The 13,784-nt window shown below is 41.4% G+C and overlaps 1 protein-coding gene across 2 annotated transcripts in view; it reads right to left on the reverse strand.

Annotated features, from left to right (window-relative positions):
• Gtf2a1l (general transcription factor IIA subunit 1 like) overlaps positions 1-13,401 on the reverse strand; it is a 50,706-nt gene extending 37,305 nt beyond the window's left edge. The window contains exons 1-3 of one of the 2 annotated variants that reach the window (XM_021149157.2): positions 13,322-13,401; positions 10,809-10,910; positions 10,491-10,611 (exon numbers count right to left, since the gene is read on the reverse strand). In XM_021149157.2, coding sequence (XP_021004816.1) covers positions 10,491-10,611; positions 10,809-10,910; positions 13,322-13,342 — 244 coding nt within the window. In that variant the 5' untranslated portion in view covers positions 13,343-13,401. Of the gene's footprint in view, positions 1-10,451; positions 10,612-10,808; positions 10,911-13,321 lie in introns of both variants that reach the window. The other variant, XM_021149156.2, reaches the window with a different exon arrangement.
• Between the last annotated feature and the right edge of the window lie 383 nt (positions 13,402-13,784).

Below are 13,784 nucleotides of genomic sequence, written 5' to 3' on the forward strand. Positions count from 1 at the left end.
GAAAGCAAGATTGTGACTTTAAATCCCACTTATGAAGATGATAGAGGCATTTAAAGAGGATATAAATAAATCCCTTAAACAAATTCAGAAAAACAGGAGCCCTTAAAGAGGAAAGAAATAAATCCCTTAAACAAATACAGGACAATATAATCAAACAGGAGAAGGAAATGGATGAGAGAGCCTAAGACCTAAAAATGAAAATAAAAGCAATAAAGACAACACAAATGGAGGCAAGCCTGGAAATGAAATACCTAGGAAAGAGAACAGAAACTACAGATGCAAGCATCACCACCAGATTACAAGAGATGGAAAAGAAAATCTCAGACATAGAAGATATCATAGAAGAAATTGATACATTAATCAAAGAAAACATCAAATTTATAAAGTTTCTAACTCAAAACATCCAGGAAATTTGGGACACAATGAAAAGACTAAGAATAGAAGGAATAGCAGGGAGTGAAGATTCCCAGTTCAAAGGGCTAGAAAACATCTTCAACAAAATCATAGAAGAAAACTTCCCCAACCTAAAGAAAGAGATGGCTATAAATGTAAAAGATAACTACAGAACACCAGAAAAGAAAGTCCCCCACCAAATAACAATCAATACATTAAATGTATAGAACAAAGGAAGAGTATGAAAAGTTGAGAGGAAAAAAAGGCCAAGTAACATATAAAGGCAGACCTATCAGAATTACATCTGACTTCTCAACAGACTCTAGGAGCCAGAAGATCCTGGACAGTTGTCTCGTAGACCCTAAGAGACCACAAATACCAGTCCAGACTACTATATCCAGAAAAACTTTCAGTCTCCATAGATGGAGAAACCAAGAAGTTCCATGACAAAACCAAGTTTAAACAATATCTTTCTACTAATCCAGCCCTACAAAGGATACTAGAAGGAAAACTCCAACACAAGGAGAGTAACTACACCCAAGAAAACACGAGAAATTAATCATCTCACAGCAAACCCAAAAGAAGAGCATCAGATACACTCAGTACCACCTCCAACAACAAAATAACAGGAACCAACAACCATTGGTCATTAATATCTCTCAACATCAATGGGATCAATTCACCAATAAAACAACACAGGCTAATATAGTGGATACACAAATAGGATTCATCATCTACTGCATACAAGAAACATACCTCAGCAACAAAGACAGACACTACCTCAGAGTCAAGGGCTGGAAAAAGGGTTTCCATGCAAATAGATACAAGAAAAAACCTAGAGTAGCAATTAAAATATCTAATAGAATATACTTTCAACCAAAAGTAATCAAAAGAGACTGGAAAGGACACTCAATACATTGTAGGAAAAATTCACCAAGATGACATCTCAATTCTGAACATCTATGCCCCAAATTCAAGGGCACTCACATTCATAAAAGAAACTTTGCTAAAGCTTAAAACACACACTGAATCTCACACAATAATAGTGGGAGACTTCAACACCCCACTCTCACTAATGGACAGATTATCAAAACAGAAACTAAACAGAGACACTGTGAAACTAATAGAAGTTATGACCCAAATGAATTTAACAGATATCTACATAACTGTCCACCCCAAAACAAAAGAATATACCTTCTTCTCAGCACTGTACAAGCCTTTTCCAAAATTGATCATATATAATCAGATGCAAAACAAACTTCAACAGATATAAGATTATCCAAACACCCCTGGCATCCTATAAGATCACCATGGATTAAGGCTGGACCTCAACAACAACAGAAAGTTCACATACTGATGAAAACTGAACAACTCTTTACTCAATAATCACTTAGAGAAGAAATAAAGAAAGAAATTAAAGACTTTTTAGAATTCAATGAAAATGACGGCCCAATATACCCGAACTTAGGGGGCATAATTAAAGCAGTGCTAAGAGGAAAATTCATAGCACTAAATGCCTTCATAAAGAAATTAGATCTTACACTAGCAACTTAACAGCAAACCTGAATACTCTAGAACAAAAAGAAGCAAACACACCAAAGAGGAGTACATGGCAGGAAATAGTCAAACTCAGGGCCAAAATCAATCAATTAGAAACAAAGAGAAAAATACAAAGAATCAAAAAAACCAAGAACTGGTTCTTTAAGAAAATCAACAAGATAGACAAATCCTTAGCCAAACTAACTAAAAGACAGTATTCAAATTAACAACATCAGAAATGAAAAGGGAGACATAACAACAGAAACTGAGGAATTTTTTTTAATTCATTAGGCCTTACTTCTAAAGCCTATTCTCAGCAAACTGAAAAATCTAGATGAAATGGATGATTTTCTAGACAGTTACCACATACCAAAGTTAAACTAAAATCAGGTAAACCATTTAAACAGTCCCAAAACCCCTAAGGAAATAGAAGCAATCATTAAAAACCTCCCACACAAAAAACACCAAGGCCAGATGATTTTAGTGCAAAATGTCTAACAGACATTTAAAGAATGTCTAATACCACTACTCCTCAAACTATTCCACAAAATAGAAACAGAAGGAGCACTACTTCATTCATTCTATGAGGCCGCAGTCACCCTGATATCTAATCCACACAAAGACCCAACAAAGAAAGAGAACTTCAGACCAATTTCACTTATACACATCAATGCAAAAATACTCAATAAAATTCTCGCAAACCGAATCCAAGAACACATCAAAAGCATAATTCACCACAATCAAGTAGGCTTCATCCCAGGAATGCAGGGATAGTTCAATATACGAAAACCCATCAATTTAATCCACTATATAAACAAACTCAAAAAAGTCACATGATCATCTCATTAGATGCTGAAAAGACCTTTGACGAAATCCAACACCCCTTTCATGTAAAAAATCTTGGAGAGATCAGAAATTCATGGCACATACCTAAACATAATAAAAACAATATCCAGCACGCCAACAGCTGACATCAAATTAAATGGAGAGAAACTTGAAGCAATCCCACTAAAATTAGAGTGCCCTCTCTCTCCCTATCTATTCAATATAGTACTTAAAGTTCTAGCTAGAGCAATTAGACAACAAAAGGAGATCAAGGGGATACAAATTGGAAAGAAAGAATTCAAGATATCACTATTCATGGATGATATGATAGTTTACATAACTGACCCCCAAAATTCTACTGGAGAACTCCTACAGTTGATAAATAACTTCAGCAAAGTGGCTGGATACAAAATTAACTCGAAAAAATCAGTTGCCCTCCTTTATACAATGAAAAACAGGCTGGGAAAGGAATGAGGGAGGCAACATCCTTCACAATAGCCACAAATAATATAAAATACCCTGGTGCGACTCTAACTAAGCAGGTGAAAGATCTATATGAGAAGACGTTGAAGAAGACATCAGAAGATGGAAAGATCTTCCATGCTCATAGATCAGTAAGAAAACAGTGAAAATGGCCATCGACAGATTTAATGCAATCCCCACCAAAATTACAACACAATTCTTTATAAATTTTGAAAGAGTAATTCTCAACTTCATATGGAAAAAAACAGAAAAAAACAAGCACACCCAAAACAATCCTGAACAATAAAAACAACATCCAGGGAAGTCACCATCCCTGACCTGAAGCTGTACTACAGAACAATGGTGATAAAAAAACAGATGATATGGGTATAGAAACAGATAGGTTTAATCAGTGGAATAGAATCAAAGACCCAGACACAAATCCATATAGTTATGGACACTTGATTTTTGACAAAGAAGCCAAATCCATACAATTGAAAAAAGAAAGCATCTTCAACAAATGGTGCTAGTCTAACTAGATGTCTGCATATAGAAGAATGCAAATAGATCCATATATATATTCCTGCACAAAGCTCAAGTTCAAGTGGACCAAGGACTTCAAAATAAAGCCAGATACACGGAATCTAATAGAAGAGAAAGTGGGAAATATCCTTGAACACAATGGCACAGGGGAAATTTTCCTGAACAGAACACCAACTGGCTCAGGTTCTAAGATCAACAATTGATAAATGGGACTTCATGAAACTGAAAAGCTTCTAAGGCAAAGGACACTATTAATGAGACAAAAGGGCAACTTAAAGATTGGGAAAAGATTTTTCACTAACTTTATATTCAACAAAGAACTAATATCCAAAATATATAAAGAAGTTAAGATGCCAAAACACCAAATAACACAATTTAAAAGATGGGCTACAAAGCTAAACAGAAAATTCTTAATAAAGGAATCTTGAATGGCTGAGAAGCACTTTAAAAAATGTTCAACACCCCTCACCATCAGGGAAATGCAAATCAAAACAAACCTGAGGTTCCACCTTACACAAATAAGAATGGCAAAGATCAAAAACTCAGGCAACAGCAGATGCTGGCAAGGATGCAGAGAAAGAGAAACACTCCTCCATTGCTGGTGGGATTACAAACTTGTACAACCACCCTGAAAATAAATCTGTTGGTTTCTCAGAAAATGGAAATAGTTCTACCTAAAGACCCAGCTATACCACCATGCAAGGACACATGTTCCACTATATTCATAGCAGCCTTATTTGTAATAGCCAGAAACTGGAAACAACCCAGAAGTCTATCGACTGAAGAATGGATACAGAAAATGTGGTTTATTTACACAATTCAGCTATTAAAGACAAGGACATCATGAATTTTGCAAGCAAATGGATGGAACTAGAAAATACCATCTTGAGTGAGGTAGCTCAGACCCAAAAGGACATGCATGGTATGTACCCACTGATAAGTGGATATTAGCCAAAAAGTACAAAATACCCATGATACACTCACAAACTCAAAGGAGATAAATAAAAAGGGAGACCTGAGTGGGAGAAGGGAAGGGGGGCATAGGAGACAAGATGAGGTACGGGAGAAGAGTGGCCCCCCAGGGTCAGGAGAAGGAATGGAAATATGCAGCTGCCAGGGGTGTAGGTGGGGGAAATCTCTAGGAACTCCCAGGAAACAACGTGGCTGACCTTAGCTGAAATGCCCAACAATGGAGATACGGAACCTGAAGAGACTGCCTCCGATAGCCAGACAGGAGCTCCAGTGGAGGGATGAAGACACCAACCCACCTGCAAAACTTTCAACCCAAAATTGGCTCTGTCTCAAAGAAATGCAGGGACAAAGATGGAGCAGAGGCTGAAGGAATGGCCAGCCAGTGACTGACCCAACCTGAGACTCCTCCCATGGGCATGCACCAATCCCTGACACTATTAGTGATGTTGTGCTTGCAGACAGGATCCTAGCATAGCTGTCTGTCCTCTGAGAGGCTCTACTAGCAGCTAACTGAGACAGATGCAGATACCCACAGCCAAGCATTGGACGAAGGTTGGGACCCCCGTGGAAGGGTTAGAGGAAAGATTGAAGGCCCTGAAGGCAGTGGCAACCCCACAGGAGACTAACAGTGCCAACTAATATGGACCCCTAGGAGCTTCCAGAGACGAAGCTACCAACCAAAGAGCCTGTGTGGGCTGGCCCAAGACACTCGCCTCCTCCAAAGCCTGGCACATATGCAGCAGAGGGCTGCCTTGTCCTGCCTCAGTGGGAGAGGATCCTCCTAATCCTACAGAACTTCGATGCACTAGGGTGGGAGATACTGGGGGGGAGGGGGCACCCTCTCAGAGGCAAAATGGAGAATGAGAGAGTAACCCTGGGAGGAGAGACTGGGAGGGGGCAGTATTTGGGATGTAAATATATAAAATTTATAAATATAGTTAGAAATAAAAAATAAATAAATGAATAAATATTATTAAATATTTCTTTTGTGCTGTGATTATTATTACACCTTACATGCTTAGTCAGTACTGAACCTGAAGTCTAGATGTTAGATGTGCAACATGGGGGGGGGGCCTTCTTAATATTGTGTTATGCTTGAGAGTTTCGCTATCAATATAGATTTGAGATTCTTGCCACACTTTAAAAAAATTAGGTTAACTCTAAAGTAATGGACATGCCAATTTACATAACCTAATCAACACTCTACGTACATCATCACATCATGCGACCCAGTTTAAACACATACAGTAAAATTTAAGTTAAAAATAGGGGGCCAGGGAGGTGGCCTAGCAGACAATGGTGTTGTTTATTGTGCAGGTCTGGCAACCTGAGTTTGACAACCAGAACCCATGTGAGGGCAGAGAAAAAGAACAGGGGTGTAGCTCCACCAAGCTGTCCTCAAACCTCTACTCATGAGCAAGTGTACCTATGAGCACGTGAGCACGTCTGCGCACGCACGCACGCACGCGCACACGCACCTGCCAGCTTCTCTGTGGTTCCCGGGGATCTGCACCCCAGTCCTCGCCCTGTGCAGCAGGCACCCATCCACTGAGCCGCCTCCTAGCCCAAAACCCATATTTAAAAAATAAAAAAACAAAATGTTGAAAACTGGTAACGCAGAATATTTCTAAGAAGTGAATAATATAGCCAAAAAATTTAACAAAGCAAAGAAGCTTTAAAAACAGAACTGACAGATGTAAATGACTTATTCAATTGTAGATTTTTGTTTCAGCTCGTTATCAGAAGAAATAAAAAGATTGTAGCATTTAAGTTATTTTAATCAGGCTTTTTAAAGCATGCCATGAGAAGATACAATTAAGAAGTACTTCAATTTTATGAGGCAATTTATTTTGAGACTCTTATTGAAGGGTACCCAGAATGAAGACAGATAAGAGCAGGGTCTGTAATGCACTTCCCTTCCTAAGCATCTTCATTGTAAATTTCAAGGAAGAGAATAAGAAAAGCTGTCTTATTTTAAATGTAATTATTTCTATTATTCTAACTTCCAAGACAGAATCAAAAATAAGGTGCTGAGTGAAATCTAGCTCGATCCAGCCTTTGCCAGGTTGTCTTGTGATTTAAATCACTGGTAATATTACCATCTTCCGGATAAAATGGAGTATTGCAATTGTGAATGACAAGAAAGATGACAAGTTGTTACTGTGCCTTTGATGACAAGATATTCACGTGCTTTCCTCCTCCTCATGCATCCCCCAACCTCAACTACAAGAGCCTTGCTTCCTTCTGGGTTATTTAACTGAGAACCAGAGGCTCCGTAGCCGTGCGTGGTAGCTCTCAGAAGCCGAGGTAGAGGATAACCGAGTTTGAGGCCAGCCTGGATGATGATCGTGAGTTCTAGGATAAGTTCCTACCTCAAAGGGGGAAAAAAAAAAGTATTGAGATTTGCAAAAGTGCTAAACAGGGTGGTGGTGAAGGGAATCTCCTGACAAAACAGTAGACGGCAAAACAAAAGCACAAAGAAACAACTGCTGATAAAACTGGTCAGCCTGTCACATTCACAACAAAACTCCCATCACTCTGTGTGTGTGTGTGTGTGTCTGTGTGTGTCTGTGTGTGTCTGTGTGTGTCTGTGTCTGTGTGTCTGTGTGTGTGTCTTGTATGCTCATGTTTATGTGATATGTGAGCAGTATATAAAACATGTTATGTTTGCAGTATATGTATGCGTGTAAGGTATATACACATATACGACAGACAGGTTATGTGTGTGTGCAGTGTATGCACATATGATGCACATCTGTGGTATGTTCATGTGTATGGTGGGTGTGTGATATATACATGTGTGATATATATGTGTGACATATGTTCATGTGGTATATACATGTGTGGTTGGTGTTTGTGTGTGGAATACGCACATATATGTGGTATGTGTGTTGTATATGCACATGTGTGTGCCTACTTGCACAGGCTACAAGAGAACATCCTGTGTCCTACTCTTAATCACTCTCTGCCCTTTGCCTTTGGAGAAATAGTCTCTCACTGAGCCTGAAGCTAGGCTGGAGGCCAGCAAGCCCCAACAATCCTCCACACCCTATCTCTCACAGCTCTAGGGTTAAATGATGCTCGCAAGAGCACACACAGACCTTTACATGGGTGCTAGGACTGAAATTCAGGCCCTCATGCTTGCACCGGAAATGCCCTGACCAGTCCTCCTATGACCGACCCTTATAGAGCAATATCATAATTTTAAGCTTAGTAAGGAATTTTATGCTTGGTAACTCAATATTAGTTTGCTAATTTATTTCATTTTCATAATTGCTGCCACACTTCAACTATTTTTTTAATGGAAAGTGTGAGGCGAAAAGAATCTAGCTGACGCCTCTTGCCTGCTGAGAATCAAGAAACATGGGCACTGGAGAGAGATGGCTCAGAGCCTAAAGGCTGCCCTTCAGAGAACCCGGGTTCCATTCCCAGCACCCACATGGTAGCTCACAAGCACCTGTAACTCCAGTTCCAGGAGACCTGTTGCTCTCTTCTGACCTCCACTGGTACCATACATAGAATACACGAGGCACAGAGACGTGCATGCAGGCAGAACACTAACATTTCCTGTAAAGGTTGTCTGCCCAGAGATAATAGTTCTTTTATAGCAAAGTATTTTTGTTAAAATAGCAACAAGCCAGGTATGTATGACCTCAAGTGGGACCTTACTCCTTTACCAAGACATTTTCTGGAAACCTCAAACAAGACTATTGACTCTGTTGACAGAGAGATCTCCCACCTTCCACATCCCTGTTCTGGAGTGTCACCAAGTCAACTGGAATCTTGTTGGGGACCCCTTAGGAACCACTTGTAACCTCATCTAAGTACTTAGCAATGCTTCAGAGAGAAAAGCCTCAGACCCACCAAAACCTCGTGTATGCCTGCTACAGAGAAGGCCAAAGGCAGCTCTTGGAGAAGCCCATCCCACACCGCCTCTCAGTCCTCATCTTAACACCTATTAAGAAATGCTCTGGCCCAGGACCAGGGTCTGCAGAACAAGTTTCAGGCACCACACCAGGCTAAGATGGACCAGAAGCCCCTGAAACAGCCCAAGATGGAGGTCAAGGTGGGAAAGATAACACTTTCAGGGGGAGAAAAAGGAAAAGAAAAGAAGAATAGAGGCAGGAGGGAAGGATTCTGCCCTGGAAGACATTCAGAAGGCAGGTCAAGCGTCAGCCATGCCTGGGATAAGGGAGATGACCTTCTTCACTCCTGGTGCCCAACTAGCACATCTTTTGCTACACTGTCTTGGAGCCTACTGAACATTGTAATACATTTTGGTAAAATAAATAAATGAATAGATAATAAGTAAATATCATAAAATAAATCCAATCTCAGATCCTGACAGAACCTACTGTTTCATCTTTGTTCTGAACGGTCACCTTGAATTAAACTCATTTAAAAGGACATATATATATATACATATATGTGTGTGTATACACACAGTGTTTTAATAAACCCAAGCTCTTACCCCCCCCCCATTGGAAATTCTTTTCTGCACTGAAGCCAAGGATCACATTTCACCTGAGTTGAGGTCCCCAACAGGCCCTCAGCCTGCAGTGGGTAGTGGTGCGGAGCTGGGTCTGTCTCTGTCCAGAACTGACAGGCATGTTCTCTTCACTATGCCTGACATGATTTTCATAAAAAAATTTCCCAAACATACAAAGAATAATCTAATTATTACTGACAATGTAATTCAAATACTACCCTTCCTGGTTACAAACATTATACTCATACACTTCAGCTAAAACCAACAGAATCTATCCGTGTGTACATGCCTAGATGTGTGCTCAAGCAACCTAGGGCTTGTAGAGATCAGACGAACAGAAAGAAAGAGAGAGAGAGAGACCAGATAGAGTACTATTCCTTTCATCTTTTATTAGTCTTTACCAAACTAAATTGACACACATAAATCTGGGCAAAATTTTTCCTTAGAAGCAAAGCTCTAGATTTAGTAAATCCAGTAATAAAATAAAATGTATATAAAGTTATATCCCTTGCTTTATACAGCCCAAACTATAAGGAGGCCTGAATTATCTCCATATTCTTCTTCCTCTGTTTTGCTTCCAATACGATAATGGGTTTGTGCACAGAGAGGAGGTGGGAGGAGGGGAGGTGGGGGGAGGGGGAAGAGAAAAGGGAGAGGACAGAGGGGAGGGGAAGAAGAGGAGGGGAGGAAAGCGAGGGAAGGGAGGAAAAGAGAGCAAACAAACATTCCAGTACCCACCTTCCCCAGGGGATGTCTTCCTCAAAACGTCCAGTCAACTTCACAGAAGTGACAGCAGCAGACACTCTGAACTTACAAAGTATCTCCTTAGTTTCTCTAGAGTAACCGTTGTCAGTTTTTCCAAATTTTAAACACTAGTTTTAGCTACCTGAGTTTGTTGGGGTTTTTGGGGGGGTTGTATTGTTTTGTTTTTGGTTGGTTGGTTGGTTTGGCGGGGGAGCTTTTTCTAGACAGGGTTTCTCTGTATAGCCCTGGCTGTCCTGGAACTCACTTTATAGACCAGGCTGGCCTTGAACTCAGAAATCCGCCTGCCTCTGCCTCCCTAGTGCTGGGATTAAAGGCGTGCACCACCACCGCCCAGCTGGTTTTTTTGTTTTTTTTTTTTTTAATCAACACATACACTGTGTCCCTTTCATTGAATCATAGAAAGGTGAGGCCCTCTCTACCTTAAGAACATTAATTATCCTGACTAAAAAACAATATCACATACGAATTTGCTCTGAGAACATAGTCTTTAACTCTCCCCGACCTTCGGGCTGCATTGCAGGTGGTAAGGCATGAGGCAGCTGGAGAGTGAGGAGAGGCACCTGCACGCTGTTCCTGAAGAACTCCTCTGTGGCTTTAGATTGTAACACTTTGGTTTCCCAGAGCTGCAAGGGGAAAGAAAAAACAAGTCTATCTGGTTGTTTGTTTGTTTGTTTCACTAATGATTATGCACTGTTCCATTTTTCTTAAGTGTGTATACTTTCAGTGGCTAGCACAAGGAACATATCCTAACACAGTTGAAGGAGGAAGTGTCACTTCTCAGGCTGTGAAGATGAAACACGAGAGTCCTGTGAGCACGAACCTTCTTCAGGTCTTTCAACACCTGCTCCTCGATGCCTTCCTCAGCAAACAGGTCCCGCACGCCCTCGATGACATCTTCAATTACAGATTGGTAGAGTTTGGGCTACATGAAAACGATTGTTAGAGGTTTTAATTCTCAAGTAGAATGCTTTTGCCTTAAAAGACCTGCAGATACGCTCTCTAATCCTCAGTTTAAAGAAAAACTACCACAAGGTTATTAAGCACATCCCGCCCCGGTGCACTGTGGCTCCTGGTAAATTGTATTAGCTTCCTGTAATCCCTTTGAGGCCCCTATCCACAAGGCTGAACCCAGGACTACAAGGAACCTGGGGTCATCTGGAGACATGTGGGTGTTACTTGTGCTTATACAACTTGGCTTTTGTGTATTTAACATTCCTGCTTCTCTTTGAACGGGAAATTGAAAGCAGCTGGAAATAAGCCCCTGTTTTCAATCTACCATTTTCTCAAAGTAGCCACTATTAGTGAACTACCACAGATATAAATAAATCTCAGACCTTAAAAGTGGGACAATCAAAGCCTGCCCTGCTTCCAAAGTAGACTTGGACAGGTGGCAGGTTGAGAGCACGGGCGAGCAAAAGCACACCACATCCCTGTAAGTCATTAATAAGTTCATGAACAAACCCATGATGTTCAAACCAAGCCACAGAACAAAATTAGCCAGACCCTACCCAGAGCCACCTGTTCCTCTGCATAAGCAGCGGAAACATAGGAAATATACTCAGCCTTTCTGGTGTGTGTGTGCGTGTGCGTGTGTGTGTGTGTGCGTGTGTGCGTGTGTGCGTGTGTGCGTGTGTGTGTATGTGTGTGTGTGCGTGTGCGTGTGCGTTTGTGAGCTAGAGGGGGGGTTGGGGGAAGAGGGAGAGAGACAGAGACAGACAGATTCTGACAAAGACCACAGATATCATTCAGTAACACAGGACTCCAGTTGCTTTCACAATTGCTTAATTCAGACCAAATGAAAACTGAGGCTTTCTCGGGCTGCTCTTTTCATGCTTCCCACAAAACATACTCTCACTCCAGGAGCAGCACAATTTAAACTAATCCTTCTAAAGACCCAGGGTAAGTCTATGAATAGGCCAATCAGTAACATTTAAATGTTGTTCACAGGCTTACCCATTAAGACTAAGTGCCCCCAGATGAGCTGCTGCTTCTCCGTCTACCCTGAGAAAGGCTTCTAAACTGAGGCTTCTGTTTTAATCCCAGCTATAAGATCACACTTAAGAGCTGCAGGGAAAACCCCTAGGGCTAAAAACATCTTTTAAGACCTGCCCTTGGAGTCTAACAGCAGCAGTCCAAAAGAAGCCAATAAAATACAATTTTTCAAAAGCGAAGTAAGTATTGAACATGTCTCTCTTGTAGGACCGCCGTTAAACTTTATATTGCTTTCTCTATGTTATCTTTATTAAAACTATATATAGCCTGGACCTCCATCTTACCGGTATCTCAAAAAAAAAAAAAATCCTCATTGGCAATAACAATCAGGCAAACTGGTATTCGTGGAAAGCTTATATCCGGGCATCCATACTTTACACTTCTTAAAACAAACATACATGAGCATGTCTCTAAAAACGGAACCTTTTAGGCTGCATACACAGACTTTTACAGACACAAACCTATCTTGGCTGCCCATTGTCCTTCTGGAAATGAGCATCTGTTGATAGTGGTTTTTGCCTTCAATTTGGGATTTTTAATTTGATGGATCTAACAAGTGCCGTTTTGCCTGTGAATTCTCACTGTAGGGTTTAGCTGTCCTTAGGGCAGCGTTAGAGCGTTTCCTATTTAAGCATTAAGATGTTAAAGGGCAAGGAAAGGCAAGATCATGAGGCGACAATCCAAATCACATCACCTCTCATTCCGGGTTAGGAAGTAATCGCGGTGGTGGCGCGCACGTCTTTAATCCCAGCACTTGGGAGGCAGAGGCAGGCGAATTTCTGAGTTCGAGGCCAGCCTGGTCTACAAAGTGAGTTCCAGGACAACCAGGGCTACACAGAGAAACCTTGTCTCGAAAAACTAAAAAAAAAAAAAAAAAAAAAAAAAAAAAAAAAAAAAAAAAAAACAGCATGAGCCAGCTATGTTCCAATAACTAGGATTAGAGCTGGAGGCTGCTCTTTAAAAACTGAGGACCCCGAGTCTGAAGCCAGCCTAGGGTTCCTTTACATGACCTTGTCCAAAAAAAAAAAAAAAAAGAGTTGGAGGAGGAGGGAAAAGGGGGAGGGAGGGGAGGGGAGAAAGGGAAGAGGGAGAGAGGAGAGAGAGAGAGAGAAGAAAACCTAGGAATTTCTTAAACACAGAGGAAATCATCCTGATTGAGGGAACCCTGCCTCTACACGATTTCTAGGTGCCCTAACCTAGGTGACCTCAGTTGGAGTGGAACGCACACTTTTTCAAATGGAATCAGAGCCCCACGTGGCTGTCTTCTATTTCCTGTACCCCATGGTGAAAAGGGGGTGTCTATCAAAGTCTGGAGGGTGTCGGCAAAGCCTGCCTCCTTACCACCAGGTTGATGAAGGCCATGCCAGCCGCTCTGTGCCTAACCGTTTGCGCCTGCGTGGCAGAGAGCCGCCAGGCTCGCTTTTGAACAGTGGGTGCTCGTTGCTGCGCAACCGCGAGGCCGCTGGGGGCGGAGCTGAGTAGGACGGGGCAAGAAAGGTTAGGGGTTGGAGAGATAAAGTTTGGGCGTGGCACGGGTGTGGTAAGGAGTCTAACCAGCTTTAGCTAAGTGGGGTTGTGCAGTGTCAGGTCGATGGGGCAACCTCGTCTTTGAAGGATGTAAGGGAAGAAGAAAGAGGACAGATGATGAGTTATTCCTGCTTTTACCATGCCTCACTAAATACCACTCACAACTGCGCTCCATGCTGCCGTCTAAAAAGTGTGACAAGAGCCAAATTCTTCTGTAACTAGTGGTTGAAGTGTGAGCAAAAGCAGCAGCAACTTCACCTGGGAAAGTGTTAAAAAA

Source organism: Mus caroli, unplaced genomic scaffold (assembly GCF_978045245.1).
Source record: "Mus caroli unplaced genomic scaffold, Mus_caroli_1 scaffold_18, whole genome shotgun sequence".
NCBI lineage: Eukaryota > Metazoa > Chordata > Mammalia > Rodentia > Muridae > Mus > Mus caroli.